Source organism: Silurus aristotelis, assembly GCF_946808225.1.
Source record: "Silurus aristotelis genome assembly, chromosome: 2".
NCBI lineage: Eukaryota > Metazoa > Chordata > Actinopteri > Siluriformes > Siluridae > Silurus > Silurus aristotelis.
Window position 1 is genome coordinate 30,426,285 of NC_139575.1, and position 18,804 is coordinate 30,445,088.

Sequence of the window (18,804 nt, forward strand, 5' to 3'; positions counted from 1 at the left end):
GTGTCAAGGGAAGAGGCGAAGATTTGTAGGTCCTCCCACAAGATGATATGGAGCATGGAAAATTGCATAAGTATCAATAAATGTATCAATGTACAACTGTATAAAATAAAATTTAAATAAGTACGAACACATTTTGGTAAAAATTAAATTAATGCCATTTACATTTTTTTTTATTTCTATATCTAAGAATCAGAAATAGCTTTATTGGCAAGTTTGTTTACACACACAAGGAATTTGACTTAGTGACAGGAGCTTCAAGTGCAGGAGAGACTACAGACATAGTGCAACATATGATAGTTCATACATACATACATAGGAATTATACAGTAGAAATAGAATATAACAACGATTTAATAATGCACTATATACACAAGTAGAAATATTGTTAAATGAATGTACAGAGATGTTATTTACAAGTGTACTATTCGGATTCTATGTATAAATGTGTCAGTTATGATAGACAATGTATAGTTCTGAATATTTTAATTGTTCAGGCTGAGTATAGCCGGCAGGGAAAAAACCCTGCGCCTGGCTGTTCTGGTGGACGGTTCTCTGTAGCGCCGACCAAAAGGCAACAGTTCGGAGAGAGAGTGGTCTGGGTGTGTGGGGTCCAAAATTATTTTCTTTACCCCTTTTCCTCACTCTGGATGAGTGAAGATCTTGCAGGTTGGACAGGGGGCACCAATAATCCTCTCAGCAGTGCCTGCTGTAGCCTCTTGGTGTCTGATTTGGTAGCTGATCCACACCAGACAGTTATAGATGTACACAGGACAGACAGCCAAGTAGAACTGTTTCAGTAGCTCCTGTGGCAGGTTAACCTTCCTAAGTTGGCCAAGGAAGTACAACCTCTGCTGAATCTTTTTAGCAATGGAGTCAATGTGACTGTCCCACATCAGGTCCTGAGTGATGGTGGTACCCAGAAACTTGAATGACTCCACGGTTGTTACAGTGCTGTTCATGATAGTGAGTGGGCAGAGTGCTGGAAATGTCTCCTGAAGTTCACGATCATCTCCAGTTTTGAGCGGGTTGAGCTCCAGGTTGTTGTGATTGCACCAGCCAGCCAGCTTTTTAACCTCCTGTCTGTAATCAGACTCGGATAAGGCGATGACTGTAGTGTCATCTGCAAACTCAGAAGCTTGACAGAAAGGTTTTTAGAGGTGCAGTGATTTGTGTAGAGGGACAAGAGCAGTGGGGGAAAAACGCAACGCTGGGGAGCACCAGTGCTGATAGTGAGAGTCCTGGATGTTTGGAGTTTGCCCATTCCTGCTATCTGCTGCCTGTCTGACATGAAGCTGCTGATTGGGGTTTCACTAGTATTACAGTTTAGTATTTCTACATTTATATATTTTGTCTGTAAATGTTGTGTATGTATACGGTTCTTTTGAGTTTATTTAATCATTTAATTCAGGTTTATTTGTAGAGCACATTAACCCAAGCAGCTTTACAGAGATTAAAGAGGTTATATTTTCAACTTATGCTAGATTTTGTAAATAGCAAGCACATTTTCAGGGATTTGTGCTAAAGTAGCTCTTCGGTTGGATTGGCCCACACAGGTTAGCATTTGCATCAATAAGCTTTGGGCAAAGATGAACCTGTCACTTGTTCCTTAGAGCTAAACTTTCTTTTCGGCTTCTCCCGTTAGGGGTCGCCACAGCGGATCCTCCGCACGTTTGATTTGGCACATGTTTTACGCTGGATGCCCTTCCTAACGCAACCCTCCCCAATTTATCCGGGCTTGGGACCGGCACTAAGAGTGGCTGGGGATGGTTCCCTGACCGGGAAGAGCATTTTTGACTAATGGTTTTGAATATGCACTGATCCAGTTGTTTAGCCAACAAAACTTCAAGGACTGTTAACTTACTGCCTGATATATACTACCTCACTATCCCCTATTCAGTGCCATTGTAATGACAATTGCATTTACTCTACCTGTGAGTGGATTTAATGTTTTTGCTAATAAGTGTATGTTGGTAAACAGAACCCTGTTGCATCTGCTTCTTGTTATTTAGGCTATCATGTGAAAAAATGTAGAAAGAACATTCTTCTTTAAAGCACAGGAAGAGTCCTGCTCCATCATGATTGATTAAAGACACTTGTGAGAGTCAAAGTTGTGGTCATGCCATGTACACATGCTAGATTAAATACACTTGTAACCTGAGGTTGAGATAAAGGAATTCTCCCAGTCGTAAAGTTGCAATAGATTTTAACCATATATGCATTTCCTTACCTGTTAATTTTAAACTTATTAAGGTTTATTCAGATTAACTTTTTATCAACATTTACTAAGCATGATGCTTTTTGTCTACATGTAACCAATCTTGGAATACACACCCTGTGTTGTGAACTATATAATTGCATGTAAAGCTTAGGTATATTCTTCTCCCCAGCTGTAATAGGAAGGAACACATTACCCTGGAGTCAATTAAGTTTCTTTTTTTTAAGTTTAAAAAACAAAAAACAAAAAAAAAAAACATTTAAAATCAGAAGGTAATATTTTCCAGTTGAACATTGTTAGCATAAATCAGCACAAGGACAGGCCTCATAAGTAAATATAATAGTAGTAATCTTTCCACCCTTTTCTTACGCTATAATCCAAAAAGACTAAAGAGCACAACTGATCGAACAATGAAGAAATCTGAAGTATATTTAACAATGTGTAACGTAATGGGGTGTTATTACTCTGCATGATACATATTGAAAAAAATTAATTTAACTTTAAACCTGTGGGTCTTAGACAATATTGAAATCTTAACAAGAACATTGACACAATATGCTAATAGTAATAACCTTATCACTTCTTTTAACATTCTCTCTACAGGAGGAAATAAAAACATGAAAGCAAAAAAATTTATATTTTTTTATTTGTTGAAAACAAAAAAAAAATCACCACAGATACTTTCTTTTTAATTTAAAGAAGGTTCTGGAAAACTGTCCAAAGACAATGTAATCAAATATATTGTACAGCAGCTCAATTTAACATGACATGCATGCTATTTTTCATCATTTCGACTTCCAGAAGTGTCTTCAGCTCTGGGTCTGAAAAATTCCAGAAATCTTGTGGAATATGGGACAAAATGTTCCTTGTAGGTTATTTCTGATGTCATGTGAGATGATTTCATTATTCTCACATTTGGTGATGGGTCCTTCTCCTCCTCCTTTTTAGGCAAAACAACTAAAACAACAACAACAACAACAAAAACATTACAGTTTAAGAAAGGAAGTCAAATCATGTGCAATAATTTCACAGTGCAACTGTTTTTATGTAACGAAAATATTTTCATCCTGCAGTATAAATATTACACTGTTAAAAACTACATCTAATGCACATTTAATTTTAATTTTTTTAAATAATTTTCACTTGATATTTCATGATGGAAAAGGATGTCAGAACCTGTATCTGGATGCTTTGTTTATGCAGCTGACACTTAACACATGGTGTTTTTTTTTTTTTTAAACAACAAATGCAATATTTATAGGTTAACTCAGTGCTCAATCCAAGTAAATTATTATAAATGGTAGAATTATTAAAAAAGTTAAAGCAACAAGACACACCTGGTAACCTAATAATTCTTAAATTATTTTCTTCTAAATATATATTTGAAGGTTATATACAGTAGCTTTACTGTTATCATCTACTTATATGATCTACATTAGGTTACCTTAAAGTTTGTCCATCTCTGAATTGGGAAAATTGTAGTTATTCAAGATATAGTGTTTCAGTGTTTATTTTCTTGAATCTGTCTGAAGAGTCTGCAAATCATATTTGTTTGAGACAGTCAGTTAAAGTAAAACTGCAGTAGTTTTACATCTTTCCCCAATGCTAGATTTTGCTGTTTGGAATCCAATCAAACATTACAGACTTGAAACACAACAAAATAAAGAAATTAACAATATAGATCCATGTATCCATTAAATGTGTGTAAATTATTTTCAATAATTCCTATTTGTTGTTGTCGAGCTGCTGATGCCATCACTGTAACCTTCCCATCACTGTTTATCACTTGATGAACGCTCTTTCTGGTGGCGGTTTGATTTGAAGAATAGGTTGGACAATAACTAATAATACCCACGAGAGTAAAATAGTAGTTCGAAGCCCGTCACTGTTAATAAATGTGTTCAGGTTCCTAACAAGAACGTTACTGTCTTTGACTTACCTCGTGGGTCGCTGTTATAAAATGTGTAATATGCACAAGACCCAAGCAAAGTCCAAGTTCCGATTGCATACATCAGTGCCGTGCGCTTATACCACTTTAGTCCATCAAATGACATGCTGTATTGCCAGTTTGTGGTGTTAATATTAATAGGTTTGTCTAGGCAGACGTGTCTGACTTCTTAGCATGCATATGTACACAAGATAGTTGGCTCTGCTCATGCGCAGTCAATTCATTGTTTTACGACCCTGACCTACCTGTACTGCGCATGCGTCATTTTACGACACTATAGCACATTTGGTCACTTTTAAACAAACATTCAAGGTGTCTTTTATTCTTATTTTCTTTCTTTTAATAATTATTTAAATTATTAATTTAATTACACAAAATAACACAAAATGTTTTTAGTGGGGGTTTTTTATTTGTTGTTCCAAAAGGTTTAGAATCAGAATCAGGTTTATTGGCCAAGTGTGTTGACACACACAAGGAATTTTGTTCCAGCTGGTAGTGACTCTAAATAAAACTATAAATTCAGCTTGGACTATACGAGACAAAACAAGACAAAAACAGACTATACAAGACAATGTGAGACAATATAAACAGTATGAGTATTAAATAGGGATACAGATTATATGACAGATCAGTGATGTGCATACATTTTAACACAATGTACATTTAGGATCACATGCCAAAGATGAGAAGATAAGAAATTAAGCTGCATTATACATATATATTTCCCCCCAAATCAATAAGTAATAAAGTATTTCGTGTAAAGCACATTGTAATGCACATCTAATGTTAAAGAACATTTCGATAGATCTATATAATAATTACACATTTGACACGAATACTAAAAAATAAAAGCCCTGATTATAATTTATTTTGTTTTTTACTTAAAAAAGAGAGCGGGATATGATATACTGATTAATACAAATCGCCATATTACTATTACGTACACTGCATTATGATGTAGCTGCTTTCAAAAACACAGCTCCAAAACTTGATTAAAGTATCACGCTTTATTTAAACAAACAAGCAAAAAAAAACCTCTTGTAAAAAAAAATACTTTTAATACTTATAATAATTATATTTGAAACGAGAGATTTTTTTATTTTTTTATTATAAATTTCCTTGAAGAATTGTGGCCCGTCCTCTTCACGTCGCACGTGTCAAGTTGGGAAATAACGTTATTACAACTTGTAAAATACCATTTACAATGCACATTTGTGCACTGCTGATTTGCTGCCACTTCAGAAACGCGAAAAGAAACTGGTAAGTTGACAAGTCTTTGCCAAACTGAAGAGTTTTATAACCCATGTTAGAAAAGCGTTTTGCTGAATTTGACGGGTTAAATATAAGGAATTACAAGTTGCGGTCTCGAGTCGAACGCAGCATTTCATGGCTGGGAAAATCCGTATTCCAAACGCCACCCTTGTGTAAGTGCACAGCATAACATACGAAATAATGAGCTTTGTGTCCTATGTAGTGTACTATTTATGCAATTGAAAGTGGTTTGGGACAGGTCAGCCATAGCGACATCCCCGCTGGTTCCTGGTTATCGGCAAACACGTGAAATTGAGAGTCTGATCTTTAGCTACGGTTTAAAACCAATTAATCTTTCAATGAAACATTGTTACTTATATTTAGTCCAATGCGGATTCGCTGGTGGAGTTTTCGGTCTTTCGTAACGCGCTTGTTTGTGCTGTAGTGCCCTAGAAAAACTAGAGACAAGCACCACGTTAACTAAGTTTAGTTGGACAACATCAAACAGGCCATGGAGAATCCTGAAGAAGACACCGTGCAGCTTCATGGGGACGAGGAAATCATCGAAGTCATTGACTTGAATGACACAGAACAGACAACTACCGGTGGGTCTACTTTAATATATTAACCATGTTTTCGGATCGGTTTACTGTTGTGAAATTTGGTTGCGGTATACAGACCGCAACACTGCATTCAAGTTAAAGATCTCCCATGTACTAAACCTTATATAGTGAACGACTATCCTAAAGCAGCTCTGTGGATTGTGTGTTTGTATAGATGATCTTGCGGAGGAATTGGAAGATGTGGCTTTCGCCGAAGCTGAAGGGAATCCAGATGATGAAGGCTGGGAGACCGAGGATGAGATGGACGCAGAGCAGGATGACAGCGATCTCACGTTTAATAAACACACTGGTGAAGTTATTTTCACTCTACACTAATGGTTTTCCGATCTTATTTGTGTACATGACAAACGTCTGTACAATGCACGTGATACATACTCACAGAAAAATCAATACACAGGAATGTAGCTAAAAGAGTACAAATGCTTTCTCGCTCCAGCTGAACCCTAGCAGGGTACAGCAATCTACCTCTGAACATTTATGCACCCCTAGTGATGTCCTGGCATGGTTTAAAACTACATCCTGATATTTTCCTATAGCATTTCACTTATGTTCTGGACGCAGGATGTATGATGATGTAATTTTAAACCATACCAGGACAGGAAGCTGCATTTCTATCACTGCATTAATGTTCAGAAGTACATTGCTGTACCCTGCTAGGGTTCAGCTGGGGGGAGAACGCATTTGCACTCTTTTAGCTACATTCCTGTACCTTGATTCTTCTGTGTACATGTATGTTATGCATAAGTCTGTACAGTGCATGTTATACATAAGTCTGTAAAGTGCAGGTTATGCATACATATGTTATGCATAGGTGTGCACAGTGCATGTAAAGCATGTATGGTATGTTGTGCAAAATTCTGTACAATGTATGTTATGTATACATATATGTTATGCAACAAATCATATGTGGTGCACATGCCTGACATTAAGCATGTTACATACATTTTTTTTAATGGGATTTAGTATAGTATAGTACATATATTCTACCAGTTTAATTGTATATAATATATAATTTTATATAACATGCATACATATATTCACATATGTATATATATACAACATATTCACTGTACACTTGGGAACAAAATCACATTCATGCAGTTATTTAATAAGTCAAACTTGTGGCAGCAGGACAATAAAAAATATGCAGATACAGGTCAAGATGTTCACATCAAACACCGGAATAAAAAAAAAATGGATTTGATAATGCCATTGTTGTTGGCCAGAGACAGGTTTTAGTTTTTTTTTTTTTTTTTTTTTAAGAAACTGGTGATCTTGAATCTTGAAGGCTGATGATGTCAGGGATGGAGGTGCAGACAGAGATTTGTTTAAGATTTTGAAAAAAACCTTTAAGACAAGGGATGTGAGAACTAAAGGACAATAGTCATTTAGGTTGGAAGGCTTACTGTTTTGACCCGGAATTACAGCAGTTTTTAAAAAGTAGTTAAATACAAAAGACTTGGGACTTGTTGAACATTGAAATGGACAAACCTGCAAATTAATTAGTAAATTATTTTGGTAAATGGCAAGAAATCTTATCAGTGCAAACTGCTTTCATGATGTCCACATGCTTTATAGCCCTCCAAATCTCATCCTCCAAGACTATGATCATGCGCTCATACCTGCTTCATTGTATATTACTACTAATCAGACTAATATACATATTACTATGTAAAACATAGTGACAGTTTAGTCACTATTGTTGGACAGTTGTACAAAGCATTCCACTGCATGTCGTACTCTGTATGTATGTGACAAATAAAATTTGATTTGATTTGATAGTTGGTCATGAGAGGCCAGTGGAACTGGGTTAATGCTGCAAAACTGTTGCTACTTCACAGTGCAGATTGATAATGACCCAAACATACGGAGCAACCCAAGAGCTTTATAATGCAAATCAATGTTAATAAATGGCCGGACCGCAATCTATTTGATCATACTTTTCACTTACAATCTGAACAATTTAATTGTTGTGGTTACGTTGATAATGTATACACTTTGTATTAACAGGCTATTTCACTGTATACAGGTTCTGTTTTCTGTGTCAGCTTGGACCCAGTGTCAAACAACTTGGCCATCACAGGTGGTGAGGATGACAAAGCTTATGTATGGAACATTATCGATGGAGAGATGTTGTTTGAGTGCACAGGTGCGGTTCGCCAACATGTCACATTTGGCAATATTTTGCCATTTTTTTTAATTACAGTTTTATTTTATCCACAGTTTATTTATTTTTTGTTGTTGTTAGGTCATAAGGACTCTGTTACATGTGCAACATTTAGCCATGACTCGAAGCTGGTGGCATCTGGGGACATGAGTGGACTGATTAAAGTCTGGAAGGTTGAAGCCAAAGAAGAAATCTGGTCTTTTGAAGTAGGAGATCTAGAGGTATGTAAATTAAGTGCTAAATGAATTGCTCAAAGTATTTTTTAAACCACAGGGACAGACCAAAAATCGGACTTAATCACCTCCTAGGCTTTTACCTCTGAGCATGTACCGCATCAAAGGGTGGTATAAAGTGATATTTAGTCCATAGTTATATTGAGGTAATAAATATTTGTCTACTTATATAGGCATTGAAATTAAAAATAAATATTTATATCCTTTCAACTTTAATTTAAAGGTATGTGCATCTAATTCAGATCATTATTGTAGGATTTACTAAACATTTTGAAAATTTTATAACAAATTACAGCCTGACCACATTTTAAGAAGACCTTCCAGGAGGCAGGTGTATCTCATTTCAAAGTCAACGATCAGGAAGACCAGATTAGAGTTCAAACATCTAAAATAGTTTTGGAAAGAAATATAATGAAGGGACAGAACCAATCATGTTTAACCATTTCCCTGCACTGCACACATGGACTACTGTCCTTGGTTATGTATGTCAGTGGTCCCCAACCTTTTTTGCGCAACAGATCGGTTTAATGTCAGACAATATTTTCATGGACCGGCCATTAAGATGTGGCGGATAAATACATCAAAATAAAATGATACGACCAGCATAAAAACTGCTATTTTCTAAATATAATAATAAATGTGAATTCACGGTGTTGTTTTTTGTTCCTTTTCCTAAATTGGGGGTTTTAATTTAGCGGTAATGTATTATGTGTTAGCGGCCGGCGCAGCCCCTTTAAGAAGGTAGTGGATGTAGGTAAGACATGCGACCGAGGCACCATGACATGCATCAAGATTGCTGCGATAGCGAGAATCCGGTCATTTTCCAAAATAAAAAATAGTTCAGAATCAGATAAATGAAAAACCTAAATAATGTTGTGTATTCTTTCTTTGCGGCCCGGTACCAATTTACCCACAAGCCGGTGCCTGTCCCCGGGGGTTGGGGCCCACTGATGTATGTGACAAATAAAATTGTAATTTTAATTTAATCCATTCATCATTATAATATGGTGGATGTGTCTCCAATGTTTGAAACCAGTTTATTTGCTGCCAGAGATTTGACTATTCTTGAAACAATCAGTGAACACCGCTATCCACATCAGCCTACATGCTGAATGCCATGTACTTTTTAAAGCTTGAGCTGCTTTGTTGAGCTTCAATCCTCTTTATTGTGTCTTTGTTAGTGGCTGCAGTGGCACCCCTGTGCACCAGTGTTGCTTGCAGGTACTGCTGATGGCAATATGTGGATGTGGAAGATACCAAGTGGAGAATGCAAGACTTTCCAGGGACCCAACTGTCAGGCAACAAGTGGAAGAATTCTTCCTGATGGTAGGTCTCCGTTCTTAATTGTAGAATTTATATTTACCGGAATTTCCGGACTATAAAGCACACCCATATATAAGCCGCACCCACTGAATTTCACAAAGATTTTTATTTTGAACATAAATAAGCCGCACTTGTCAATAAGCCGCATGTCTACATTGAAACTAATTAACTTTACACAGGCTTTAACGAAAGACAGTGTCTGTTACACGGTGTAACGGGTGAAATATGTTGCGCTTTCTTTAGGAGCATAGCGGTATTTTGGGAATAGCCTGGCGCCGCATTTTTCCGCTATTACTGCATGTGTGGAGACCGAGGAATATGTCCTTATTATTTTCTGATACTCAGTTCTAAGTTTCTTTGACTAACTCGTAACGCTGTTGCCAAAAATAATAAAAAAAGCACGAGTTTTGGAAACCTGTCTGTGCTTATATGATTTCTGTTGCAACTGGAGTTAGTGAGCTATCTCATGACCCAGACTCAACGTGCTACAAAGGCTTGTATCTAAACAGTAGCCTACCAAGAAAGTCATTGTTCACTGTCTTCCTCCTTCCTTTCACAACTATTCCTCTCGGGAGTTTATCTTTTGGGTTCAAAACGTGGGAAAAAAGTAGCGGCTTATAGTCTGAAAAATACGGTAAACATTTGAGATCATCATTGATCCAACACCAACTCCTCCTTGCTAGAGCATTTAAAAATTCAAAGCAATCCAATGTCTAAACTCTACATAAAGTGTGGGATCTAAATGGCTTTGGAACGTCTCTAGATGGTTCAGGATGTTTTCGGGGTCGGCATCTACTTTTTTAAAGGTCCACAATCTTTATGAGACACAACCAGAGCTGGCGCAACCTTGGGATGGGTAGAGAAAGAGAAGCAGTGGAGAGGAATCAGGAATAAATGTGAGAATGCTCTACCACCTATAGTGGACTTTGTTATGCTAGGAACTACTAGAAGTCCAGATTTTTAAGATCTCAAAGCGCATGACTGATTGTAGCGTGTTAGAAGACTGGATAGATACCTGGAAACCAAACCCTTTAGGGCTTTGGACTGTAGGTAAATAACAATAGTTAGTAGTCAATTCGAAACTTAACAGGTAGCCAGTGCAGGGTTTATAAGATTGGGGTTTTATGGTCATATTTTCTCGACTTTGTGAGAACTCTGGCTGCTGCATTCTGGACTAACTGTAGCTTGTTTATTAATGATGCAGGACAACCACCTAGCAATGATTTAATGGTGGCAAAGCCCTTTCATTTATTACATTTTTTTTTAAAGATTCAGCACGTGCAGGCCTTGCACCTACAGAAATGACCAGAAATGAAATTTATAAGCTAGCAACAGAACTACTGACCATAAATGAGACTAATGCTTTCGCTCATGCTCACACATAAAGCTCTCACTGTGGATATACTGAGTACACTTTCTTTGGTTATACTGAGTGGTGCAAATACCAAAAAGTAAATAAAACTTTCTTTCGTCTTCTCCCATTAGGGGTCGCCACAGCGGATCATCCGAATTCGTGATTCGCATTTAGCACGTTTTTACGCTGGATGTCCTTCCTAACGCAACCCTCCCCATTTATCCGGGCTTGGGACTGGCACTAAGAGTGCACTGGCTTGTGCAACCCTAATGGCTGGGTTAAATATCAAAAAGTATATAATAGACAAAAATAAATAACAATGTAAGATCTGATACAATAATAAAATAAACAAAAAGAAATAATACGGAAATGTGCTACAAAAAATACAAAAGAAATAATACTACAAAAAGTATTGTGTGCTACAAAAAATACCATAAAAAACTTTTTTTCGGCTTCTCCCGTTAGGAGTCGCCACAGCGGATCATCCGCATGTTTGATTTGGCACAAAAAATACCATACATGTCACTAAAAAGTGGGTAGAGGACATATTTTTTCCACTGTGTAGCATCCCCTCTTCTTTTAACAACAATCCATACACCTATGGGGTCTGACCAGACAGGAGATTTGGAAGAGGAATGCTGTCCTGTCTGTTTGTGATTAGCAATATGTGCCACTGTCATTTTGATTCGTTTTTTTTTTTTAGATCTGTTTGCAGTGGTGTACAGCAGGATAACTTTTCCATTATTATATGTAACTTGAAGTAATTTTGAACTGTAATGTGGTCAAGAAACGCCTTATCAAGCCGTGATAGCTGAACATAGCTGTAATAATTGTACATCATTTGACCTTCTCAGAATCAAACTATGAACATATTCCTAAGTATTAAAGAAGTTAATACATAAGATTTACTGCATTCTCTACGTATGTTTCTTTTTACAACCCAAAGGAAAAAGAGCAATGGTGGGTTATGAGGATGGGACCCTGCGTCTGTGGGATCTTAAGCAAGGCAATGCAATCCACATCATCAAAGGTAAATCTCAAAAGGATTATTTTACATCTGAACCGTTCTGAATATTATCATCAATGACTGTTTAACAAAATAAATTATAGTCTGATGAATTTTACAATTGTAGGTATGCTTGCTGATGTAGCAGTATAAATTTCTTACTTGGTAATAGCAACCAGAGTTGCATTGTTGTATTTACACATGGGTGTTAATTTAATTCCTTTTAACAATTTTTAAGCAATTGATATTCAATTCCCAGGGCAAACTAGAAATGATTCAGCAAGTACTTATATAGTGGGGCAAAAAGGTCTTTAGTCAGCCACCAATTGTGCAAGTTCTCCCACTTAAAAAGATGAAAGAGGCCTGTAATTTTCATCAGAGGTTTACATCAAATCTGTAAGTCTCCACAAGGTTTTTACACACTGTTGCTGGTAGTTTGGCCCATTCCTCCATGCAGATCTCCTATAGAGCAGTGATGTTTTGATTTTCAACTCCCTCCAAAGATTTTCTATGGGGTTGAGATCTGGAGATTGGCTAGGCCACTCTAGGATCTTGAAATGCTTCTTACGAAGCCACTCTTTCGTTGCCCGGGCGGTGTGTTTGGGATCATTGTCATGCTGAAAGACCCAGCCACGTTTCATCTTCAATGCCCTTGCTGATGGAAGGAGGTTTTCACTCAAAATCTCACGATACATGGACTCATTCATTCTTTCCTTTACATGGATCAGTCGTCCTGGTCCCTTTGCAGAAAAACAGCCCCAAAGCATGATGTTTCCACCCCCATGCTTCACAGTAGGTATGGTGTTCTTTGGATGCAACTCAGCACTCTTTCTCCTCTAAACACGACAAGTTGAGTTTTTACTAAAAAGTTATATTTTGGTTTCATCGGGCCCAGACATGTACTGGCTTAAGCAGGGGGACACGCCTGGCACTGCAGAATTTGAGTCCCTGGCGGCGTAGTGTGTTACTGATGGTAGCCTTTGTTACTTTGATCCCAGCTCTCTGCAGGTAATGGCCCCAGATCGAAGGAGATAATCAGTGGTCTTGTATGTCTTCCATTTTCTAATAATTGCTTCCACAGTTGATTTCTTCACACCAAGCTGTTTACCTATTGCATATTCAGTGTTCCCAGCCTGGTGAAGGTCTACAATTTTGTTTCTGGTGTCCTTTGACTGCTCTTTGGTCTTGGCCATAGTGGAGTTTGGAGTCTGACTGTTTGAGGTTGTGGATAGGTGTCTTTTATACTAATAACGAGTTCAAACAGGTGTCAATAATACAGGTAACAAGTGAAGGACAGAGGAGCCTCTTAAAGAAGTTACAGGTCTGTGAGAGCCAGAAATCTTGCTTTTTTGTAGGTGACCAAATACTTATTTTACACCATAATTTGCAAATAAATTCTTTAAAAATCAGTGATTTTCTGGATTTTTTTTTCTTCTCATTTTGTATCTTATAGTTGAAGTGTACCTATGATAAAAATGGCAGGCCTCTCTTATCTTTTTAAGTGGGAGCACTTGCACAATTGGTGGCTGACTAAATACTTTTTTGCCCCACTGTATAGGGTCAAACGTGAAAAAGGTAAATCCCTTTTAAGTTTATAAGTTTGTATTGATTTCTCAGGTTATGATGGCCACCAGGGGCCACTGACATCCTTGGAGTGCAACAAGGATGGAACCTTGGTTCTCACAGGATCAACTGATGGACAGGCTAAACTTATTAACACATCAACAGGCAAGGTAAGGACATGTGTGGTGCATTACATGGGAGTTCTTTTGTATCCAATTCCATAATGAATAAGTGTGTAATCATAAAATCCACTTTATTTTATTTTATTTGTATGATTCTTTTAACTATGGGTTTTTACAGAAATCTGGATGTAGATAAAGAACTCGGTTGTATAATCAATTGTATATTGACATTTATGTTATGAACTGTGTAGAAGTAAAGTAGAATACAATCCAAGTACAGTTGAGGATTAATGAATTTTGTTTAATGTCCTAACAGTGCCTTTCTAGTATTTGAAATAACAGCTTTTGGGAGAAAAAATATCTGCAGAGTGATGAAAGTAATGTTTTTGATTTAGGTACTGGGTTCATTTTTGAATGAGAAAAGTGAGGAGAAAAACACGATGGAGGAGCAAGATTCCATCTCAGTAGAGTCTGTAGGATTTTGCAATGTGTAAGTTATGCTTCTTTTGAAGTGTCTGTTTCTAAATTTGTACTAATTTTAATTTAATTTGAAAGTCGACTACTTTTGATATTGCTTTCATGTTAATGTGGTAACTTGTGATCCTATATTAGGTTGCCCCTGATTGCTGTGGCATATCTAGATGGTTCTCTGGCTATATTTGACTTGACCACACAAAGCCTTAGACACAGGTGTAAACATGAGGTAAGGGCTGATTACTTTGTATGTTGTTTGTATTTTGTTCATTTTGTGTATACAAGTGATTTGGCAAACACCAAACTATGATGGCATTAAAACTACTGAAGGGCAAAGTGAACTTTGATTATTGAATTACAATGGCATCTTCATAGAGGTGAGATGAATTGATGGTCAGTGTAAGAATCTGATCAATCTGTGATGGCTAAACCACAGGGTCAGAGAATCTCCGAAACGACAGGTCTTGTGGGATGTTCCCGGTAAGCAATGCTTTGAATCTATCAAAAATGGTCCAAAAAAGTGACCAAGTGAATCTATGACAGGGCCTTAAGGCACACTGATGTGAAAAAACACAGATCAAGAGTGAAAGCTAGCCTGTCTAAATCTACTAAAAATAAAAAAACAAAAAAAATAGTATTCACAGCCGTTGCCTTATGACACTTAAAATAGAGGTCAGGTGCATCCTGTTACCATTGAGTCCACCTATGGTAAATTCAGTTGATTGGACAGGATTGATTTGGGGAACAGTACAGAAAAATCTTTTCAGCATTGATGGTCCCAGTGAGCAAAGTGGTCTCCATCATCTGTAAATGGAAAAAGACACCAGGACTCTTCCTAAAGCTAAGCGATATGGGAGAAGGGCCTTAGTCAGAAGAACATGGTCAATCTGAAAGAGCTCTATCGTTTCTCTGTGGAGAGAGGAGAACCTTCCAGAACAACCACCATCTTTGCAGCACTCCACTAATCTATGGTATAGTGGCCAGACTGAAGCCACTCCTCAGTAAAAGGTATATGACGGCCAGCTTTGAGTTTGCCAAAAGGCACCCGAAGGACTTTTAGACGATGAGAAACAAAGATTGAACTCTTTGATCTGAATGCCAAGCACCATGTCCAAAGGAAACCAGGCACCACTCATCACCTGGACAATTTCATCCCAACTATAAGCATGGTGGTGGCAGCATCTTGCTGTGGGGAATTTTTTTTTTTTTTTTTGTGCCAGCAATGTATAGAGACATCCTTAATGAAAACCTGCTCCAGAGCACTTTGGACCATTTATCTGGGGAGACCCTAAGCACCCTCCCAAGATAACAAAGGAGTAGCTACAGGATGACTCTGTGAATGTCTTTGAGTGGATCAGCTAGAGCCCAGAATTGAACCCGATTAAACATCTGTGGAGAGATCTGAAAATGGCTGTGCACCGACGCTTCCCATTCAACCTGATGGAGCTTGAGAGGTTCTACAAAGAAGAATGGAAGAAATTGCCCATCATACTCAAAAAGACATGAGGCTGTAATTGGTGCCAAAGGTGCTTCAACAAAATATTGAGCAAAGGCTGTGAATACTTATGTACATGTGATTTTTCCTTTTTTTGTTTTTTTTGTTTTTAATAAATTTGCAAAGATTTCAAACATTGTCATTATGGGGTATTGTTTGTAGAATTAGGAAAATCATTAATTTAATCCATTTTGGAATAAGGCTATAAAATAACAAAATGTGGAAAAAGTGAAGAGCTGTGAATACTTTTTAGATGCACTGTACTCCAGATCTCACATCCTCTCTGGGATGTGATTGAGAAGCAAGTTTAGTGCCTCAAGTCTCAAATCAAGTCTTTTAGGACTGAAAGGACCTGCATCCAATGTCTTGCTGCCACACTATGCATTCAGAGGTCTTGTGGAGTCCATGCCTAAACTGGTCAGATCTGTCTTAGTGAAACAAAAGAGACCTACACAATATTTTTTGTTTGTTTGTTTTTAATGTTACACTTGATCAATGTATAATACAGGTTTTATTTGCGTTCTGTTCTTTTAGGTAGGGATTGTCCATCTTCAGTGGGAGCAGACCTCGGCATTGGTGGCTACCTGTAATCTGGGTGGAATTATGACTCTGTGGGATGCTCGCTCAGGAAAAATGGTGGCTGAATACCATGGTCACACAGCAGAGATCCTGGACTTCACACTTAATCGGTGACCATTCCAGTTTCTAGCTATTATTATTAGGATTAGTCATTGTCTACTAGGAGTGTCAAGTATGCAGTTGAATCAATAAGGCAGATAAAATTAAACTGCCAATGTTGTGGAGTTAGGTAAATATATATAAATATTGTACATTTAACAAATGTATTCATGTAGCCTCCCCTCTTTTAAACACTTTGTATACACTTGGGAACCCAGCAGACCAGTTGCTGGAGTTGTCCCATGCATTTCTGATACAGCTTCTCAACAGTCCTGAGTCTTCAGCCTCCAGAGAGGACAGCAGCCTTTCTGGATCATTGTATCATATGGTTTTATCCTGTGTTTGTGGATGGCACGGCAAACTGCTTTCACTGAAAATGATTTCTGGAGGTGTTTCAATATATAAAGACGGTGTACAGTATGGTAAGGATACAGGTAGGGACTACAGAAAGAGCTATAGCAGCATAACTAAAAGGGAGAACCAAAAGAAACACAGACATGAGGGAGCTCTCAAATCAGAGACAGCCCACCACACCACTGTCAACAAACTTGAGTGGTCACACTATATCCATGATAGTAAAAATGAAGAGTTTGTGATTTTGTGAGAACAAATGCACATCTAAGTTAATGACAAAACAGCGATGGGAGAAAGTATATGTTAAAGGTGAAGAAAGAGGGTAAAGGTTAAATATGGTAAATATACAATTACCGACAGTTTGCCAGAATCTAACCCCTCTACCTTTTACAATTCTGTTTTCCAGAGACTCTTCCATGGCTGTGACAGCAGGTGGGGACCACAAAGCAAAAGTCTTCTGTCTTCAGAGACCTGATCGATAGATCAAGAGTGACTCTCCCCTTGAAGTGAATTAACCAGTTAGACTGTTTTTAGATACTCAGAGAAAGGTTTTGTCCTCTTATATTTTATAGACTGAATTCAGCTGCTTCTCAGTTTGACAAATTAAGTGTAATTTGGTGATCACAAACTTGTTTGGACAGACTAGCTTCAGAAGCTTAAGACATCCTTACAACTGTCATTCAGAAAAGCTTAATTTATGTATAATCTGTTATGTATTACATTTCAAATTACCGTACAGCTGTATTTTTCAGCCTAATCTTTTTCTGTTTGTCATGCACTGGTGCAGACAACTTTGACATGTTCTTCTCAGTACTTCACAACAAGGACAGCAGTTGTTGGTGGAATCAATAAACATTTATATGGAAAAGCATATTGTGATCATATGTTTTCCTGAATTATTTCATAAAAAATATTTTTTTAAGCTAAGATGTGAGTTTGTTTATGATATCTAACTATTTAGAATCTATGATGGGTAGGAAGCACAAAAAAAAATTCCAAATAAATAAATGTGGTTATAAAATAAGTGGACAACTTGTATTTAAAATGTACATGATGCCTAAAAAAAACTGTCATTGCTGCTAAAAACAACAATTTGCAAGGTCCAAGCACTTGCAAATAATGATCCCATGGCCAGTCCATGACAAAATCAACTTAGATTAGATTAGATTCAACTTTGTCATTGTGCAAGGTACATGTACAGACCCAATGCAATGCAGTTAGCATCTAACCAGAAGTGCATAAATGGCTTATTTACAATAGATAACAGTAGAAAAAGTAGATGTGATCTACATAGCACCATATATGAACATATCAAGCAGTGATGATGGGTCAGTGCTGGAAGGAAATCACAAATTTGTCACAGTGCAAGAGAAATCATGACACTGTTTCTAAGATATGTCTTGTACACTTTCTGCTTGGTGTCTATGTCACATGTAACAGATTTATAAATTGTGGTAGTACGATGATTGGATTTGGATAATACTGGACTCTGGGTTACTGATTGAAAGTTCAGGGGTTAAAGCCCCCGAATTGCCAAGATGCCTTTATTGGGCCCTTTAGCAAGGCCCTTAACCCTCTGTGCTCTAGGGGCACTTTATCATCAATGACCTTGCAGTCAGACCATGGGATATATAAAGAAAGAAAAATTTTTACTGTGCTGTAATGTACATGTGACAAGTAAAAAGCCTCTCTTTTACCCCTACTTTTAGATCTTTTAGATCATGTGAAATAAACCTGGTCATCTAAACAATGTTTAACTTTTATTTTCCACAGGTCAAGTTTAGTATTAATGTAATCCATATATCATAGTGGCATCAGAAATATATAAGTACATATTGGATAAACTGGATATAAGTTAAGAAATTACATTTACAGAATGTGATTTTATATTTCGCAGCATGTGTTTGTTCTTCCCACACTCTGCTGTTCCATAGACAATTTTGAGGGACATAATGGGATGAGCTGTGCCTTAAAATTAATTGTGCCTATCTTACTTGG

The 18,804-nt window shown here is 37.3% G+C and overlaps 1 protein-coding gene and 1 long non-coding RNA gene across 2 annotated transcripts; one reads left to right on the forward strand and one right to left on the reverse strand.

The window, feature by feature from the left end:
* Positions 1–336: 336 nt before the first annotated feature.
* On the reverse strand, positions 337–4,417 carry LOC310722354. The gene is made up of 4 exons (XR_014532338.1): positions 4,155–4,417; positions 1,777–3,172; positions 1,426–1,632; positions 337–1,351 (listed from the first exon to the last, which is right to left on the reverse strand). It is a non-coding gene; the product is annotated as an uncharacterized lncRNA (long non-coding RNA).
* A 1,170-nt stretch (positions 4,418–5,587) lies between these two features.
* On the forward strand, positions 5,588–17,677 carry aamp (angio-associated, migratory cell protein). The gene is made up of 11 exons (XM_083533852.1): positions 5,588–6,019; positions 6,192–6,326; positions 8,067–8,186; positions 8,286–8,425; positions 9,619–9,763; positions 12,061–12,144; positions 13,738–13,853; positions 14,201–14,295; positions 14,418–14,508; positions 16,309–16,463; positions 17,213–17,677. Exons 1-11 carry the CDS (start codon positions 5,926–5,928, stop codon positions 17,286–17,288), a joined length of 1,251 nt encoding a protein of 416 aa, XP_083389978.1. The 5' UTR covers positions 5,588–5,925; the 3' UTR covers positions 17,289–17,677.
* Positions 17,678–18,804: the final 1,127 nt, after the last annotated feature.

Bases quoted from the DNA above. Each gene is read 5' to 3' on its own strand.
- aamp (XM_083533852.1), top strand. From the start codon at position 5,926: ATGGAGAATCCTGAAGAAGACACCGTGCAGCTTCATGGGGACGAGGAA. The intron at 14,509-16,308 runs GTAAGGGCTGAT...CTGTTCTTTTAG, and splicing joins GACACAGGTGTAAACATGAG to GTAGGGATTGTCCATCTTCA. The intron at 16,464-17,212 runs GTGACCATTCCA...TCTGTTTTCCAG, and splicing joins CTGGACTTCACACTTAATCG to AGACTCTTCCATGGCTGTGA.